Source organism: Cydia splendana, chromosome 26 (assembly GCF_910591565.1).
Source record: "Cydia splendana chromosome 26, ilCydSple1.2, whole genome shotgun sequence".
Classification (NCBI taxonomy): domain Eukaryota; kingdom Metazoa; phylum Arthropoda; class Insecta; order Lepidoptera; family Tortricidae; genus Cydia; species Cydia splendana.
In genome coordinates this window covers 10,072,543-10,089,358 of record NC_085985.1, presented here as the reverse complement: position 1 = coordinate 10,089,358, position 16,816 = coordinate 10,072,543, and the positions used below count along the sequence as shown (strand labels likewise).

Below are 16,816 nucleotides of genomic sequence, written 5' to 3'. Positions count from 1 at the left end.
TCGCTTATGAAATAAAGTTACAGGAAATATATGTATAACAATTATACAGCAAGTATATGTATATATTTAAAGAGTATTCATCCTTACGTGTCTTATCGTGTAAAAAAACAAACGTCAAATCCATATAAAATCTAGACATCGTACCTACCAACGAATACCACAACATTTTAAGTGATGATTATCCAGCGAAAAGTGCGATAATGTCTTCGATAAGTGTTTGTTTACTATTTTCTAGATAAGACACGGAAAGATGAATACACTACATCATTTTGGTTTCATAAGTAACAATTACTATTTTACTACGAGCGTTTTTTCAACAAAAATATATGTCAAGTTTAAAATTAGTTTAAAATTTAATACTTTGTAACTACCTGTGAGTTCCTGTAATTGTTTTAAAGCTGTTGGTTCTCCTAACATAAATAAATAAATTATTTACCATTTTTCTAATGCTAAAAACACGAGGAATAGAAACAAGTAAGTGTGAAAAATTGGAATTGGTTTTATAGATTATGATGGTTCATTATTTTGTAAGTGGGTAGTTGTTGCACAGTGTAGTTTTTCCTCAGTCACCCCACCCGTTGACCACGAACGCTGTAAAGGGTTCGAAACGTCGGGATGGATTCAATTTACGCGATATAATCCGTTATTATTTCATGTTATTATATTAACCATCGAGCCAACCGCATCATCAGATCAATTTTAACATAGCTTATTATTGCATTGTCATCTAAATTACTGAAATAATCCAAAACAACTGAATCGGATAACCCGGAATATACCGAGTGAAGCTAAAATTAAAAGAGATCACAAGAAAAATATTTTGTAAGTCTCTACATAAAAACATTTCGTGTACAGTCTGCAGCAGAAGTTGCTAAGCGGGTGAGGTGTCAAAATTCCCTTGACGCGCTCTTATTGTCTTTACAATAAAGTCGCGTCACACCTCACCCGCTTAGCAACTATTGCTGCTGACTCTGAAAAGAAAAACCTGCCAGTGCGCTAAAATATCCACGATAAAGTATAGAAGAGTCCTATAGGGTAAAAAAAGTCCTACATGTAAGTAATGTAAGTAATTCGGGTAATTCTGCAAGAAGAAAATACTAAGAAAGTGGCGGATCGTTCTAAAAACGGACACTTATAACAACGGAATATGAGTGATTTATAAATAAATTATTAAACTACAAAAGAAAACAACAGAAGGAGCATTCCATGAAATTGTCTACCGTTTGTCCCGTACGAACGCGAATTTTCCGAAGATTTGCAGGTTAAGAGTTTCGTTTTCTATGACAAATGGTCAAAAATATGCACAGAAAAATAATCGCCTGCTTTAAATGCCGAAAAAAAAGTCGCAACACAGGAAATAAAATGCGTTTGTACGGGACAGCCCGTGGAATGCTCCAGAAACAGATTTACAATGTATATTAAAGTAGCAACAGGCGGTCTTATCGCTGTAAGCGATCTATTTTACACAACCATAAACACTAAAACAAACACAAAAGCTAGAATCTTAGGGCTACTCCACACTAGCGTCTTTCGAGCGTCGTCGTCTTGCCAGCGCCCGCGCAACGGCGGCGCAACTTTTGCATTGCGTCAACATCGGCGCGACGGCAGCAGCGTTTATCGAGCGCCAGCGTCTCACCACCGTCCACACAGCGACGACGCGACGTCTCTAACGTCTTTCGAACATCGGCGTCTTGGCAGCGTCTTGTCAGCGTCCGCGTCAAGACGACGACGGTCGAAAGACGCTAGTGTGAGGCAGGGCCGTCTTAAACTATGCCGTGGCCCTTGGGCACATAAGAATTTAGGGCCCTTTTGGAAAGTAAAGAAAGTGAATTAAACTAACATTTTTCTACTATGATCTTCTATTTATTATGGGTAATCAAATATACTGTTACTGTCTGTCCTTCGGGGATGGGGGCATTGGCCACGGGCCCCGTGTGCCCTTATGGTAAAGACGGTAATGGTATGGGTGGCCCTAAGTAAAATACTTACCGACTGCGAGAAGTTGAATGACGAGCGTGAGAGTGAAGGCGATGCGGTCAGCGCTGGGGATGACTCGGACGGAGACGGCGCTGCGTCGCTCTGTGATCATTAACAACTTAATTATTTCATTTCGCCGCTATACTTACTCAACCTCGTATCTGCAACACTCATTTGATGACAAAAACACCCGTATTCCGAATGAAAGAAAAGCGACATTTCCATCAAATGATTGTTGCAGATTTGACGTTGAGTAAGTATAGTGACGATTTATATATGTCGTAGTCAGATCGTATAATCCGCCGTATTACATTACGGCTAGCCGTTATCAAAAACAGGGGCGTTTTGAAATGCGGCGGTTCGACGATTAGCCGGATTGTCATTGCGATACGTTCTTCAATAAGGCGGCCAACGTTTAGCCGCATCGTACTACTATTTTAGATTGTAGAGTGACCAGTTCTTTCGGTCGCCTACGTAACCGGAGTTTGACAATGTTTGCAATTTAATTTATTTTTACCATGGTCCCACCCAAGGCCTGTTCACTTCCTAAGAAAGTTATGTCCCCAAATAATTGCGCATGTATGCGCCTGAAGCTTCTATGTGTGCTTTGGCCTCCTAGAAAAAGTTGCCAGTAATCAAAATAAAAACATTTTTCTACAGCAACATTGAGCAATGTTGCTGCCAACTGAGATTTAAATTTTCACGAATTTTTTACATTATTAATCATAAAACGGGACTTAAAACACTTAAAGCTGAACTACACGCGATTAAGTTTTATAATGAATATTTGCTTCCAACTGTCTTTATCAATGTTCATAAAATATATGGAGGGTAGGTACGTCTACCCACCATAATAATAAAATATATTAGGTCCTTACCTATGAAATTGGCGTTTTTGTTCATAGATATAAGTCTGATCCTAGTTTTTTTTTTTTTTACAAAAGTACATACACAATTACAATAAAACTACAATATGATTTCGCCAAACTGCTTGACAGCAATTAATTGTTATTTTTTATTGTTAAGTGTTCAGAATTAAGCCTTGAAAATAGGTCTTTTCATGTGCTGTCGGTTCGAGTATTAAAATTACTTATATTTTTCTAATGGTACCAATTTTCAAGAAATGGAGATATTGAAAACATACCTTAAAGGTGTCAAAAATTACTGGAAAAATTTTGTTTGGTTTGAATTAGCCATCAAAAAAATATCCGCAAAATTAATTGTATGGAAATTCGTGTTTCGTTGAAATTCTCCGAACAAAACGCCAATTTCATAGGTAATGACCTAATATTTGTCAATGACTCTGTCCAACTGCTGTGGTTAAAGTTCATAACGAAAATTTTATTTATTAAATCTTTAAATAATAAGTACAACGTAGCGGTACTACCACTTAAGACTCTGTAAGTCTGTACCTACATGGATTACAGCAATGCACGTAGAAAATGTGCTAAATGCGGAGCAACGGCTGTTGAAGATACATATTTGAGTGAAATTCATAGCTTTAGTGGGTTCAGAAGGAACCGCGTCATAACGCATATGGAAACCGTATTAATTAACCGTGAAGAAATGTATGAATACAAGTTGGAAATCTGTGTAAAATCCCGTGTGTAAAGTGTAGTGTATCTGTGTGTGTAAAGTGTAAGTAATAGGTAGGCATGCCTATAAAGTTTTCAGTATATTATACTGAAAACTTTGTGAATGCGCTTTATTAACGTCTATTTTTTTATTAAGTTGTCAGGGTTTAATTTTCAGTGTATATTTCTATATGTAAAACATTTTTTTAATAAATAAAATAATACAATGTTATAAACATAAATATGCCTTTTATTTAAATCAATTGATAATACCACAAACAAGGGGTAATATTTGCATCTTTTATATATTTCGTGATATGAAGATAACAAATATGTTTATCAACAGAATTACTACCTACACCTACCAATACCCGCCAGGCTAAACCGGTTGTCAACTTTAGTTCCATTGGTACACAATGACGGCGCCACTAGTATAAACGTATAAACGGTTGGGGACATTTTTTTGTATGGAGTTACCGTTCTTCTCCTAGTGAGTATTATATTCTTTGGTCCCACCGCACTACAGGTGTTTATTTTCCAAAACATTTCCTTCGCAACTTAAATAGACGGAGCCCCGCAAGCGGGGCTCCTATTTCTGGGCGGTTTGCCCTTGGGGCATCTGAAGCTACCTAACGAACCTAACCTACTTACCTACCTACGCTTTTTTCCCCAAAGTGTAATGTTTTCACGGACGTCTCACTAAATCAAAAGGTAGGTAGGTTAGGTTCGTTAGGTAGCTTCAGATGCCCGAAGGGCAAACCGCTCAGAAATAGGAGCCCCGCGAAGCGGGGCTCCGTCTAGTTAAGTTGCGAAAGAAATGTTTTTTGAAAAGAAACAGTCCGACGAACTCCAGATTTGATGGACACCCCAGCGTTTGTCAGGCAGCGCCACGGGTGTTAAAAATGGGAACTAAAAACTGTCAAAGCGGCGGCTAATGACTCGCTGTATTACATTACGGCTAGCCGTGTTGAAGAACGTATGGCGCCGAATACATTCCGGCGGATTCTCATTCAGCCGCATTCAATCCGGCTAATCGTTAAACCGCCGCATTTCAAAACGCCCCTGTTTTTGAAAACGGCTAGCCGTAATGTATTATACGATCCGACTGCGACATATATACGTTGATGTCATTAATTTCGTAATTTCAAAGCGCAAGGTAAAACAATGAAATTATATCGCGGTAGACCCGTTTGTGTAATTAAATATGTGTACAAAACGCGAGAGTTTGAAGAGTTTTTTTAGATATCCGAATGGGTTCTTGAGTAACATTCAGATCTTTAAAAAAACTTGCGTAATCTTAGTTGCCATTTCCCGCATTCATCCCAAATTAGTGACTACACCAATTCTTAGGATGAGGTTGCCAAACGGGCCCCTGGTAAAACGCAAGAACATATAGCCTCGTGCATCAAGTATATATTTGAACGAAATATGTTTTATTCGGATGTTTGTTGTCGTTATATCATGTTACAAATAAATTTCCGTTATTAAATTATCATTTAATTGCTTAAAATAATAAATAAAAAGTAAGCTAGTGGCCTAGCTGTAAGAGCGTGCGACTTTCAATCCAGATGTCGCGGGTTCAAACCCCGGCTCGTACCAATGAGTTTTTCGGAACTTATGTACGAAATATCATTCGATATTTGCCAGTCGCTTTTCGGTGAAGGAAAACATCGTGAGGAAACCAGAGTAATCCCAATAAGGCCTAGTTTCCCCTCTGGGTTGGAACGTCAGATGGCAGTCGCTTTCGTAAAAACTAGATCATGGGATTAGTTGTCAAGCGGACCCCAGGCTCCCATGAGCCGTGGCAAAATGCCGGGGTAACGCGAGGAAGAAGGAAAAAGATGTCACTAATTTCGTAATCTTCAATAGATTTTGGACTGTTAATAAATAAACCAGTAGAACATTTTCCTTGTTTTATTATTCAACGCATCATATGGACTGTGCGGACAAGGCAGTACTGTAGGATCGAATTCAACATTTTATGAATGGATGAAATTAAACGCTGGTCAAAAAGGATGGAGATGACATAACCAGTGATCGGACAAATCATCGCAATAATCATAAAACCATCAAAAATCATTTATATCTCAAAATAGGACAAGATTTATTAAACTCATATTATGTACACGGTATCTTTATAAAATTTCCAGATTATACTCAAAAACTGCAGTTCAAAATTGTTAAAAAAAATTGTATCATGTTCCATACAATATTTATTTTTGCGATAAATTGTCCGAACTCTGGACAATTTTATGTTACAGCAATATATTAATTAAGCGCACCAGAGTGGAAAACCCGTTAATTACCGTGATGGTCGAGTGCGGCGTTGAGGTCCCGCAACGCGGGCGCGTCCCACACTCGGGACGGTAGCGTTCGGAGCTTGTTGTTACAAACATCTAACATTATTAGAGCAGGGTAGATGTTGTTAAGGAACTATTAGCACTTACTGTGTCTCTAGCAGGAAGATCTCTAAGATGGTTGAGCGCGGCGTTGAGGTCCCGCAACGCGGGCGCGTCCCACACTCGGGACGGTAGCGTTCGGAGCTTGTTGTTACAAACATCTAACATTATTAGAGCAGGCTAGATGTTGTTAAGGAACTATTAGCACTTACTGTGTCTCTAGCAGGAAGATCTCTAAGACGGTTGAGCGCGGCGTTGAGGTCCCGCAACGCGGGCGCGTCCCACACTCGGGACGGTAGCGTTCGGAGTTTTTTTGTTACAAACATCTAACATTATTAGAGCAGGGTAGATGTTGTTAAGGAACTATTAGCACTTACTGTGTCTCTAGCAGAAAGATCTCTAAGATGGTTGAGCGCGGCGTTGAGGTCCCGCAACGCGGGCGCGTCCCACACTCGGGACGGTAGCGTTCGGAGTTTTTTTGTTACAAACATCTAACATTATTAGAGCAGGGTAGATGTTGTTAAGGAACTATTAGCACTTACTGTGTCTCTAGCAGAAAGATCTCTAAGATGGTTGAGCGCGGCGTTGAGGTCCCGCAACGCGGGCGCGTCCCACACTCGAGACGGTAGCGTTCGGAGCTTGTTGTTACAAACATCTAACATTATTAGAGCAGGCTAGATGTTGTTAAGGAACTATTAGCACTTACTGTGTCTCTAGCAGAAAGATCTCTAAGATGGTTGAGCGCGGCGTTGAGGTCCCGCAACGCGGGCGCGTCCCACACTCGAGACGGTAGCGTTCGGAGCTTGTTGTTACAAACATCTAACATTATTAGAGCAGGGTAAACTCTGGGGGTAGATGTTGTTAAGGAACTATTAGCACTTACTGTGTCTCTAGCAGGAAGATCTCTAAGATGGTTGAGCGCGGCGTTGAGGTCCCGCAACGCAGGCGCGTCCCACACACGAGACGGTAGCGTTCGGAGCTTGTTGTTACAAACATCTAACATTATTAGAGCAGGGTAAACTCTGGGTGTAAATGTTGTTAAGGAACTATTAGCACTTACTGTGTCTCTAGCAGGAAGATCTCTAAGACGGTTGAGCGCGGCGTTGAGGTCCCGCAACGCGGGCGCGTCCCACACTCGAGACGGTAGCGTTCGAAGCTTGTTGTTACAAACATCTAACATTATTAGAGCAGGGTAAACTCTGGGGGTAGATGTTGTTAAGGAACTATTAGCACTTACTGTGTCTCTAGCAGAAAGATCTCTAAGATGGTCGAGTGCGGCGTTGAGGTCCCGCAACGCGGGCGCGTCCCACACTCGAGACGGTAGCGTTCGAAGCTTGTTGTTACAAACATCTAACATTATTAGAGCAGGGTAAACTCTGGGGGTAGATGTTGTTAAGGAACTATTAGCACTTACTGTGTCTCTAGCAGGAAGATCTCTAAGACGGTTGAGCGCGGCGTTGAGGTCCCGCAACGCGGGCGCGTCCCACACTCGAGACGGTAGCGTTCGAAGCTTGTTGTTACAAACATCTAACATTATTAGAGCAGGGTAAACTCTGGGGGTAGATGTTGTTAAGGAACTATTAGCACTTACTGTGTCTCTAGCAGAAAGATCTCTAAGATGGTCGAGTGCGGCGTTGAGGTCCCGCAACGCGGGCGCGTCCCACACACGAGACGGTAGCGTTCGGAGCTTGTTGTTACAAACATCTAACATTATTAGAGCAGGGTAGATGTTGTTAAGGAACTATTAGCACTTACTGTGTCTCTAGCAGGAAGATCTCTAAGACGGTTGAGCGCGGCGTTGAGGTCCCGCAACGCGGGCGCGTCCCACACTCGGGACGGTAGCGTTCGGAGCTTGTTGTTACAAACATCTAACATTATTAGAGCAGGGTAGATGTTGTTAAGGAACTATTAGCACTTACTGTGTCTCTAGCAGGAAGATCTCTAAGATGGTTGAGCGCGGCGTTGAGGTCCCGCAACGCGGGCGCGTCCCACACTCGGGACGGTAGCGTTCGAAGTTTGTTGTTGCTAACGTCCAGAGTCGTTAAGGCTGGTAGGGAGAACAACTCTGGTGGCAGATCTTCTAGGCGGTTATCCTGGTGAACAAAAAACATACGTAATTCAGGTAAATATTTATACTTTATTCATGTATGCCTAGCAACAAGCACTTATCAAAAAGTTAGTTAAATTATTACATAAAGCAATAACAAGTAATATAAACAAAAAAATTAAAACTTCATAAAACTACAACTAACTACTACAACTAAAATTATAAATAAAAAACTAGCTCCCGTTCGGTGCCTTTAGGTAAATAGTAAATAACTAATAATTTTCTTAAAAGACCAATTGGTTGTTGTTTTTAAGGTTTTCAGGGATTCAGACTTCAATCTTCTAATTCGAATTGCTAAACCGATGGAATAATTAAAGCTGCGCGCTATGGCGATTTTTTTTAAATAGCCTGTTATAGTGTCCCACTGCTGGGCAAAGGCCTCTCCCCTTGATTTCCACGACTCCCGTTGTTGAGATTTTTCCGGCCAGTTATTATATGGCGATAAAACTTCTATATAAGAATTATCATTCTTTGGAGACTGCAGCGTAACCAAACGTGCGCAAAAAATTATGTAATAATAATTTAACCTTTTGAACGCCATCCGCGCATCCATTTGCCGTGCCACTGACGCCACGGGGGTAAAATTTAGTTTTGTAAATAAATAATGCCAACCTAAAAGTGGGGTGTTTTTCAGTAGATTTTCATCGAAAAATGATCGACGTCAAATGCCGTCTTTGGCGTCGTTGTCACGATTTTGCGTTGACGTCAATTGCCGTCTGTGGCGTTCAAATGGTTAAAAAACTTTAAGTATGTATGTAAAGGAATGATGAATATTTTTTTCTGTGTAAGTACAATAGGTACATAATTGCAAATAAAGCTCCTGCAAGACTGGCGCGCTGTACACGGGCGCTGTAAAGGTAGGTGCCGTTCGGCGTCGAGCGTCCTCCTCCTCTATAGATCGTTGCCGGTATTAGACAGGTACAAACTTGCAAATAAAGCTCCTGCAAGACAGGCGCGCTGTACACAGGCGCTGTAAAGGTAGGTGCCGTTCGGCGTCGAGGGTCCTCTTCTTCTATAGGGTCGTTGCCGGTATTAGTGTTGAGTCGCTCACTCGTGAGGCACCTCATTTGTACCACTCATTTTGTTAATTTGTCGCAGTACTTCATACCGCAAAAATGTCTTACATCACTCCTCTATTCATTTTACTCATTTACTCGCGCGCATCACAAACACCTCTTGCCACACAAATCATTCACACACTTCAAATTCAAAAAAACTCTTATCCTTTCAATTTCACTCGCGACCTTCATAACTCATACGCTCCTCATAACCTCGCAAGAGAGTCCCTGGATCGCGCGAGGCGCTCGAGGTGCTCGCCCGCTCGCCGACACTCAAAACTCAAATGAAGAAACGAGTAATGGACGTAATGGTCCACACTGTCAACTGCCGAACTACAAACCTTATTGCAACGACAAAAGGTCCACCGAGAAAAGCATTGAGTTTGTACCGCTCACCGCCTCTCTGTGACATGAACACCTCAATCCTTTCAAAATGAAACAATGAATTAGAAATACCCAAAGAGGGAGTGAGACAGACACGCGCCGTACTTCAATATCGCCTCGCGTCACCACCGAAAATACGTTAAAAATTAAACACGAAAGACAACAAGCGTAAGCGCTGCAAGCTTTCATACATCTTACGCCTTTTTGATCCTGACTTACGTGTCAAAATGGCGCGAGAAATCAGTCTCAAAACGAATTTCGACGTGTTGCTTCTCTGTCGCACTTGTAAATTCGTACGTAAGTGTGACAGGGAGGCAACATGACGAACTTGGTTCGCGGTACGCCCTCTGTATACCAGGCGGGCATTTACGAAGCTTGCTTAGAAACAGAAATCCCTTAAGTAACTTAAATATTATTGAAATATAATACGGTAGCGTACACAATTTATGATAATTTCAATAAGTTTCAAGTTTATTAAATAAAAAGTAAGTATAATTTTCATAGGTAAAATAAAAATGTAGATGTAAATTATACCGATTTGAATTTGCAATACTTTTTATTAACATTCTTTGTAAACTTCGAACTGTCAAGTTATGATTATGACATATTTATATTTATTTTGTTCGTACTTCGTTCACTACCTAGTTAATTTTAGTTCTCTAATACCTAATACCTAGTGATAATTCTTATAATCATAACAAAATATGGACATAGTTTTTGCCAGTAAATATACCCGCGGATCTTCCTTGGTGCCTTTTGCATGAAAAAATGAAGTGTAAATGTAGCCGGTGCGGCAGGCGCGAATGGTGCTTTGTTTATTATCATATTGATGATATTACTGTTAAATTATCTGAGGTGGTAAGTTAGTCACTTCTATATAATAATGACTAGTGAAAATATTGAATTTGTTCTCCTTAGTTTGTTAAAAATGTGGTAGTTTTATGGTTAATAGGTACTTATGAAATATATCACTACATATTATAAAACAAAGTCCCCCGCCGCGTCTGTCTGTTTGAGGGTTTGTTTGTATGTTCGCGATAGACTTAAAAACTACTGGACGGATTTTCATGTGGTTTTCACCTATCAAAAGAGTGATTCTTGAGGAAGGTTTAGGTGTATAATTTGCTAACCCATGCGAAGCCGGGGCGGGTCGCTAGTGATTATTATACTTAAAATTATATCAAGTAGCAAGGAGGAGGTCTAAACAATCTAACAATAAAAAAGAGCTACATTAGAACAAGTTTCATAAAAGCAGCAAATTAAGTTAGGTACTTTATGTTCTTAGTTTGATTCTAAAATTATCTTTCTCCTAAAAGTTCTATTCTTAACCTCCAGAATTGCACTCCAATTAAATATTACTACTTATTTATTTATAAAGGAAGTGATGAATACATAAATATGTATATACATTAAATATTTTTGTCGCCGTTGGAGTTAATGGAATAGTCGACGCTGAATATATGCTAGTACCTCACCTCATTTGAAGTAAGACATTGTAACACCTCATTTTAGAAAATGAGGTACTCATACAAACTCATTTTAAATTGATGTCCTACCCATCACTAGCCGGTATTAGACAGGTACATACTTGCAAATAAAGCTCCTGCAAGACAGGCGCGCTGTACACGGGCGCTGTAAAGGTAGGTGCCGTTCGGCGTCGAGGGTCCTCTTCCTCTATAGGGTCGTTGCCGCGCGGTAGCCTCTCCAGCTTGTTGGCTGCCACGTTAAGGTACCTGCATATCATACAATAGGCTAGATAACAAATTTTCATTTATGGTATCAATCGATCAGGTTTGTTTTTAGGATCAAATGTCTATATGGGACCCATTGCATTAAAGCAATACCAAAGTCACAAATGATAGTCAAAGTCCGACAGTCGTACTTCACTCGCGAAACGCTCCTAACAAAACGATAAGTGAACGTGACGTCAAGGTCACTGAGAGTCCATCGTGAAGTATTGATAAAACAAGAAAATTGCGTTTTTGTCGGTGAAATATCAGGTCCTGTATCTTTGTATTATTTCCATATATTATTTTAATATCCACATTATTGTGATAAATTGCTCATTTGCTATCTATTTTACTAGATCTTGTTATCATAGGGAAGATCTAGTAAAATAGATATCAAATGTGCAATTAGACAAAGGATTAGCCGTCGGGGCCTATTAGAAATTTACAAACTAAGTATACCTAAGGCTGAGCAGAGAGAATAGAGCAGCAGGCAGAGATCGTAGCTCGTTCTGCGCTAGTTCTAACCGCGTGATGGCGTGCAAGGCTAGCGCGTCACTCGACACGTGCGGGTTAACTCGCAACGCTGCCGCGCTCAGCCAAGACATTCTGAAAAAAAAAGTTCATGTCACGAAAAAAAAAATTACCGAATTCATATCACGGTTCATGAAATACAGACGGATACTGGTGACAGACAAACGGACGGAAAAATGGGCAGCGAAGTCTTAGTAATAGGGTCCCGTTTTTTTACCCTTTGGGTACGGAACCCTAAAAATTGCCACACTGACTAACTTAATAGTGTCCTGCATGGTGCGCAGCGCCCTCCAGTGCACCATGACGGGCGTCCGCGGCACCAGCGCGTTGTGCGTCAGCGACGAGTCGCGCGCCGCCGCGCCCAGCACGAGCGCCGACACCGCCGCTTTGTTCATCTTGTACTCTGGGTCGGGGTACGCCTATAAAAAATAATATTATTTTATTTATATACTTTGCCAATAGGGAATATTAGGCAAAGCTCTGCGTAGGTGGCTCCACTAGCACATACAGTAAACAAATTAATTAAAGTAATTTTCGCGTTTCGCGGTAGGCCACCTGTAAACAAACCGCATCAATGTCATAGTGAAAAGTTGTCAAAAAACTGTTTAAGGCCTAGTATGTATAAGTTACTCTATGGTTTACTAAACAAATTAGTGCTGCACTCTGGCGGCAGAACATTGCAGTAATACTCCTTATTAATTGTGCATTAATTGCGTACCAGTCTCGCTTTTACTAAACATATAATTGTATTTTTTGGGGGGTTGGGGGGTCAAAAAATGCAGCTACATATTTGTATCCTGGTCACGGCACCAATTATAAAATAATATTTTTCACCACACCAAAGGCAAAGGTCCTCTTGATTGTTCAAAAACTAATGAGAAAGTTGCATTTTATCCACATATTTTTTACATGTTTATGCAAGTAGCTGACGGTTTTTCCACCGCTATACAACCGGCTGACGATTTTTTTTATTTGTAGAAGCATCTAAACTATCATCTGACAAAGTCTCAATCGGGAGGCGATGACTGAAAACTAATATTTTTTACTTGTTCATGCTCGGAGTAATTAACAATGGAGCCGCCATTAACAGGCGTTCCCCTCTGTCGAAAATGGGCGGCCAATGGTCAACCACATGTCAACTATATGTATGGACTGACGTTTATCTGACATGACGTACCTATACATTTGATGTGCCCCTCCCCCGCAAAAAACGGCAGACTATTTTGTACCGAAAATTGTAGACATGGCGTCTCCGTTGGTTATTATATCCTCTAAGTGTTCATGTCTCCCATCCATCAACTGACGGTCTTTCTACTGCGATACAACCGGCTGACTTTTTTTTTAAATTCACGATAGCATCTAAACTATCATCTGACAAGGTATCAAGAGGGAGGCGATGACTGACGATATTTGCTCCTGGCCCGCGGTCTATAACTTCCTAAGTAAAAAAACTCCTCCTGTGAAATGTGTAAAAACGATAGTTACTTAACCTCGACGCTAAAATAGCGGCAAGCAGCGCCACTAGACGATGTTTGTGGCACTCACGCAGCGCCAGCCCGTGTGGGTCATCAGCACCCGCTCGGAGGAGCATGTCTGCTACTTGTAAATAAAACCCTACTCTTGCGAACTTGCTTACCCTAGAGGCTAAAATAGCGGCAAGCAGCGCCATTAGACGATGCTTGTGGCACTCCCGTAGCGCCAGCCCGTGTGGGTCATCAGCGCCCGCTCGGAGTAGCATGTCTGTTACTTGTAAAGAAAACCCTACTCTTGCGACATATGCAATAGCAGCTTACCCTAGAGGCTAAAATAGCGGTGTTTGACATAAAAAAAAGTCAATAAGTTTACTAAAATCTATGAACTGTGCACAGTGAAGAAAACCCTAAACAAATCATCAATAAATAAATCAGTGTAGCTATCAGATAAATTATTGGAAATGTCTACCACTAAAAATAAATTATTTCAGATATATTTAAAAGACACAAATAATAAGCAAAACGAACTTTTGTACAAAAAATATAGAAATAAGACAAATAGAGTTATGGCTAAGGCTAGGAACAATTCTATGAAAAAAGATATATGTGACAACTTCAGAAATCCCAAGAAAATGTGGCAAATAATTAACAGGTTAACTGGGAGATTGGTTAGGGCAGTGGATGATACATTGATTAGATCATTTAAAATAAAAGCAAAAGAGATATCCAATAAATTTTCCCGCGACTTTGAGAGTAACGTCACAAGTGTCCTAAACTCTTCTTGATGAGAGTTCCTACAGTAATGAACCCAAGGTCTCATTAAAACTTAATAAAATTAATAGAAATAATATGGAAAAAATAATTAACAATATTAATGAAAACAAAAGTGCAGGGTTCGATAAATTAAGAGCAAAAGATATCAAATTTCTAACCAAAGAAATAACACCTGTGTTGACACACTTGACTAATCAATGTATAACCCATTCTCTTTACCCTGATAAGCTAAAGATAGGTGTAATCCGCCCAATACACAAAAAAGGAAGCCTCGCAAACACTAACAACTATAGACTTATAACAATTTTATCAGTCATAGATAAAGTAATAGAAAAATACATAGGTAGAGTCTGGCTAGCCAAAAATTGTTGACAGATATTTCGTTGTTGTATCACCAATTGTCTATGATTTAAAAAAAAAGCTAAAAGTCAGTTGTCACTTTATGTCATTCATTCAAATTGTTTGCGGTTTATAATAGATATGTTTTAAATAATATTAATAATGTCTATACTGAATGAGGTTCGCAAACTATTATTTAAGCTCGTAAATAATTACGACAATGTGCGAGTCGACGTGTAGCGTTGTATAACGAAAAACTGCAATGTTTACAACTCCTAAGCAAATGTAAACAAATTAGGAAGTTGGTGCTCTATAAATATTTTGATACTTAGTATTTAGCATATTTGGCATAGTACTTATGTATTTTTATTTGGTGATGGATTAATATTACGGTATTATCGAGGTAGGTCTTATTTACACTACATTTCATTTTTCGCTTTGTTACAATGGTATATGGTGAGAAAGTGTTAACGTATGTGTTTATCGTTGACTGTACTTTACATAGTGGTAGAAATTATGTGAGCTGACTTTGAGTGCACGTCAACGTTTATTTAACCTATATCCTTAGGTACCTTACGTGTGCACAGAAAATCAAAAATATTTTCTAGGATCATAACTATAATTCCTACTACACAAAGTGTGACCAGCCCAAGATTTTTTGAATTTCCCGCCAAACGTTTGAGTAAAATTTCAGTAGCCAGACTCTAGTAAACTTAATGAATTTTTATCAATTAACAACATTATTCATAGTAGGCAGTTCGGTTTTCAAAAAGGTAAAAGCACAACTCAATTACTTGCACAGTTCACAGATGAAGTAAACCAGCATTTAAATGATAGGAAGCAGGTAATAGTGGTAATGATAGACTTTAGCAAAGCATTTGACACTTTGAATCACGAGACTTTGTATAAAAAACTTCAGCGAAGTGGTATACAGGGGCCCACACTGAATTGGTTTAAGCAGTATCACCAGCAAAGATTTAACACTGTTAGTATTGCAGGAGAGCAAAGTGATCTCCTGCAATCCTACCACGGCACAGCGCAGGGATCAATTTTGGGACCAACAGAGTACCTAATCTATGTTAATGACATGATTAATATATTCCAAAAGGCCTCAGTATACTAATTCGCTGACGACACATGTTTGTTGATTGCTAATAAAGATATACGAGTGGCGGAGTGTCAGATGCAGAGCGAGTTCAATATGTTATGTAAATGGGCCCACGATGTTGGCCTGTCCATAAACTATAGTAAAACTAAAGTAATGCATATATATTCTCCTTATGTTAAAATTTATGACACACCCAGGATCGTGGCCCATGAGCATGCATGCATGCACACAGCGCAGTCCTGCTGCAGGGATAACTGCGAGTCTTTGGAAGTTGTCAACAACCATAGTTATTTGGGATTCAAAATTGACACCGCATTTAATTGGGGTCCGCATATTGATAATGTGTGTAATAGGCTAAGGGCTATTCTCAGTAATCTTTGTATAATTAAACAAAAAATGCCTTATAACATACTCCGTTTATTGTATATTGCTATGGCCGACTCCATAATTGACTACGGCATATCCAGCTATGGGCGAACCTATAAAACTTACTTACAACGAATACATAAACTACAGATTAGAATATTAAAAACTATAGTTCCGCTAAAAATAAAACAACAATTCAGATATAATTATGAAAACTTGTTTAGTTATTGCAGGGTGCTAAGTGTATATGATAAGGCTAAGCTGGCTGTAATCTTAGAATATAAGCATTGTCTGGGAGAGCTGAAGAGATATAATAGACCAAATAACCTTCGCAGTCTACCCAATGAACCTAATTTTATGACTACTAAAAATAATAACGAATATGGTAATAGAACCTGGTCCTCTTATGTTCCTAAAGCTCTAAACAGCTTTCCCAGTCATGTAATTGAAAATATAGATAAGAAACCTAATAATATTAAGGCTATTGTTAAAAAGGCACTGATACAGATAAATGTAAAAAGACTCAGTAGCATGTAAAAACACTTAATGGTAATGTTCAATAATTTTGATAGCGGGTTGCTCCACATGTCCTTTAGTTCTAATAATCTTAAAACTGTAAGATTAGTTCTAAGTTAATTGTATGTTAATTCTATTTTAAAAATAAACAGTTTAAAATTTTAAAAAATTAAAAAAAAAAAAAAAAAAAGATGTTTCTTTTTTTAGCGGCAAGCAGCGCTATAGACGATGCTTGTGGCACTCCCGCAGCGCCAGCCCGTGTGGGTCATCAGCGCCCGCTCGGAGGAGCATGTCCGTTACTTGTAAAGAAAACCATACTCTTGCGAAATTGCTTACCCTAGAGGCTAAAATAGCGGCAAGCAGCGCCACTAGACGATGCTTGTGGCACTCCCGCAGCGCCAGCCCGTGGGGGTCATCAGCGCCCGCTCGGAGGAGCATGTCTGCTACTTGTAAAGAAAACCCTACTCTTGCGAAATATGCA

The 16,816-nt window shown here is 39.6% G+C and overlaps 1 protein-coding gene across 1 annotated transcript in view; it reads right to left on the bottom strand.

The window, feature by feature from the left end:
- Nucleotides 1-16,816, bottom strand: part of LOC134803083 (leucine-rich repeat serine/threonine-protein kinase 1) — a 122,471-nt gene that overhangs the window by 70,364 nt on the left and 35,291 nt on the right. The window contains exons 12-16 of the mRNA XM_063775789.1: nt 12,019-12,179; nt 11,689-11,835; nt 11,088-11,232; nt 7,860-8,043; nt 1,990-2,081 (exon numbers count right to left, since the gene is read on the bottom strand). Coding sequence (XP_063631859.1) covers nt 1,990-2,081; nt 7,860-8,043; nt 11,088-11,232; nt 11,689-11,835; nt 12,019-12,179 — 729 coding nt within the window. The remainder of the gene's footprint in view (nt 1-1,989; nt 2,082-7,859; nt 8,044-11,087; nt 11,233-11,688; nt 11,836-12,018; nt 12,180-16,816) is intronic.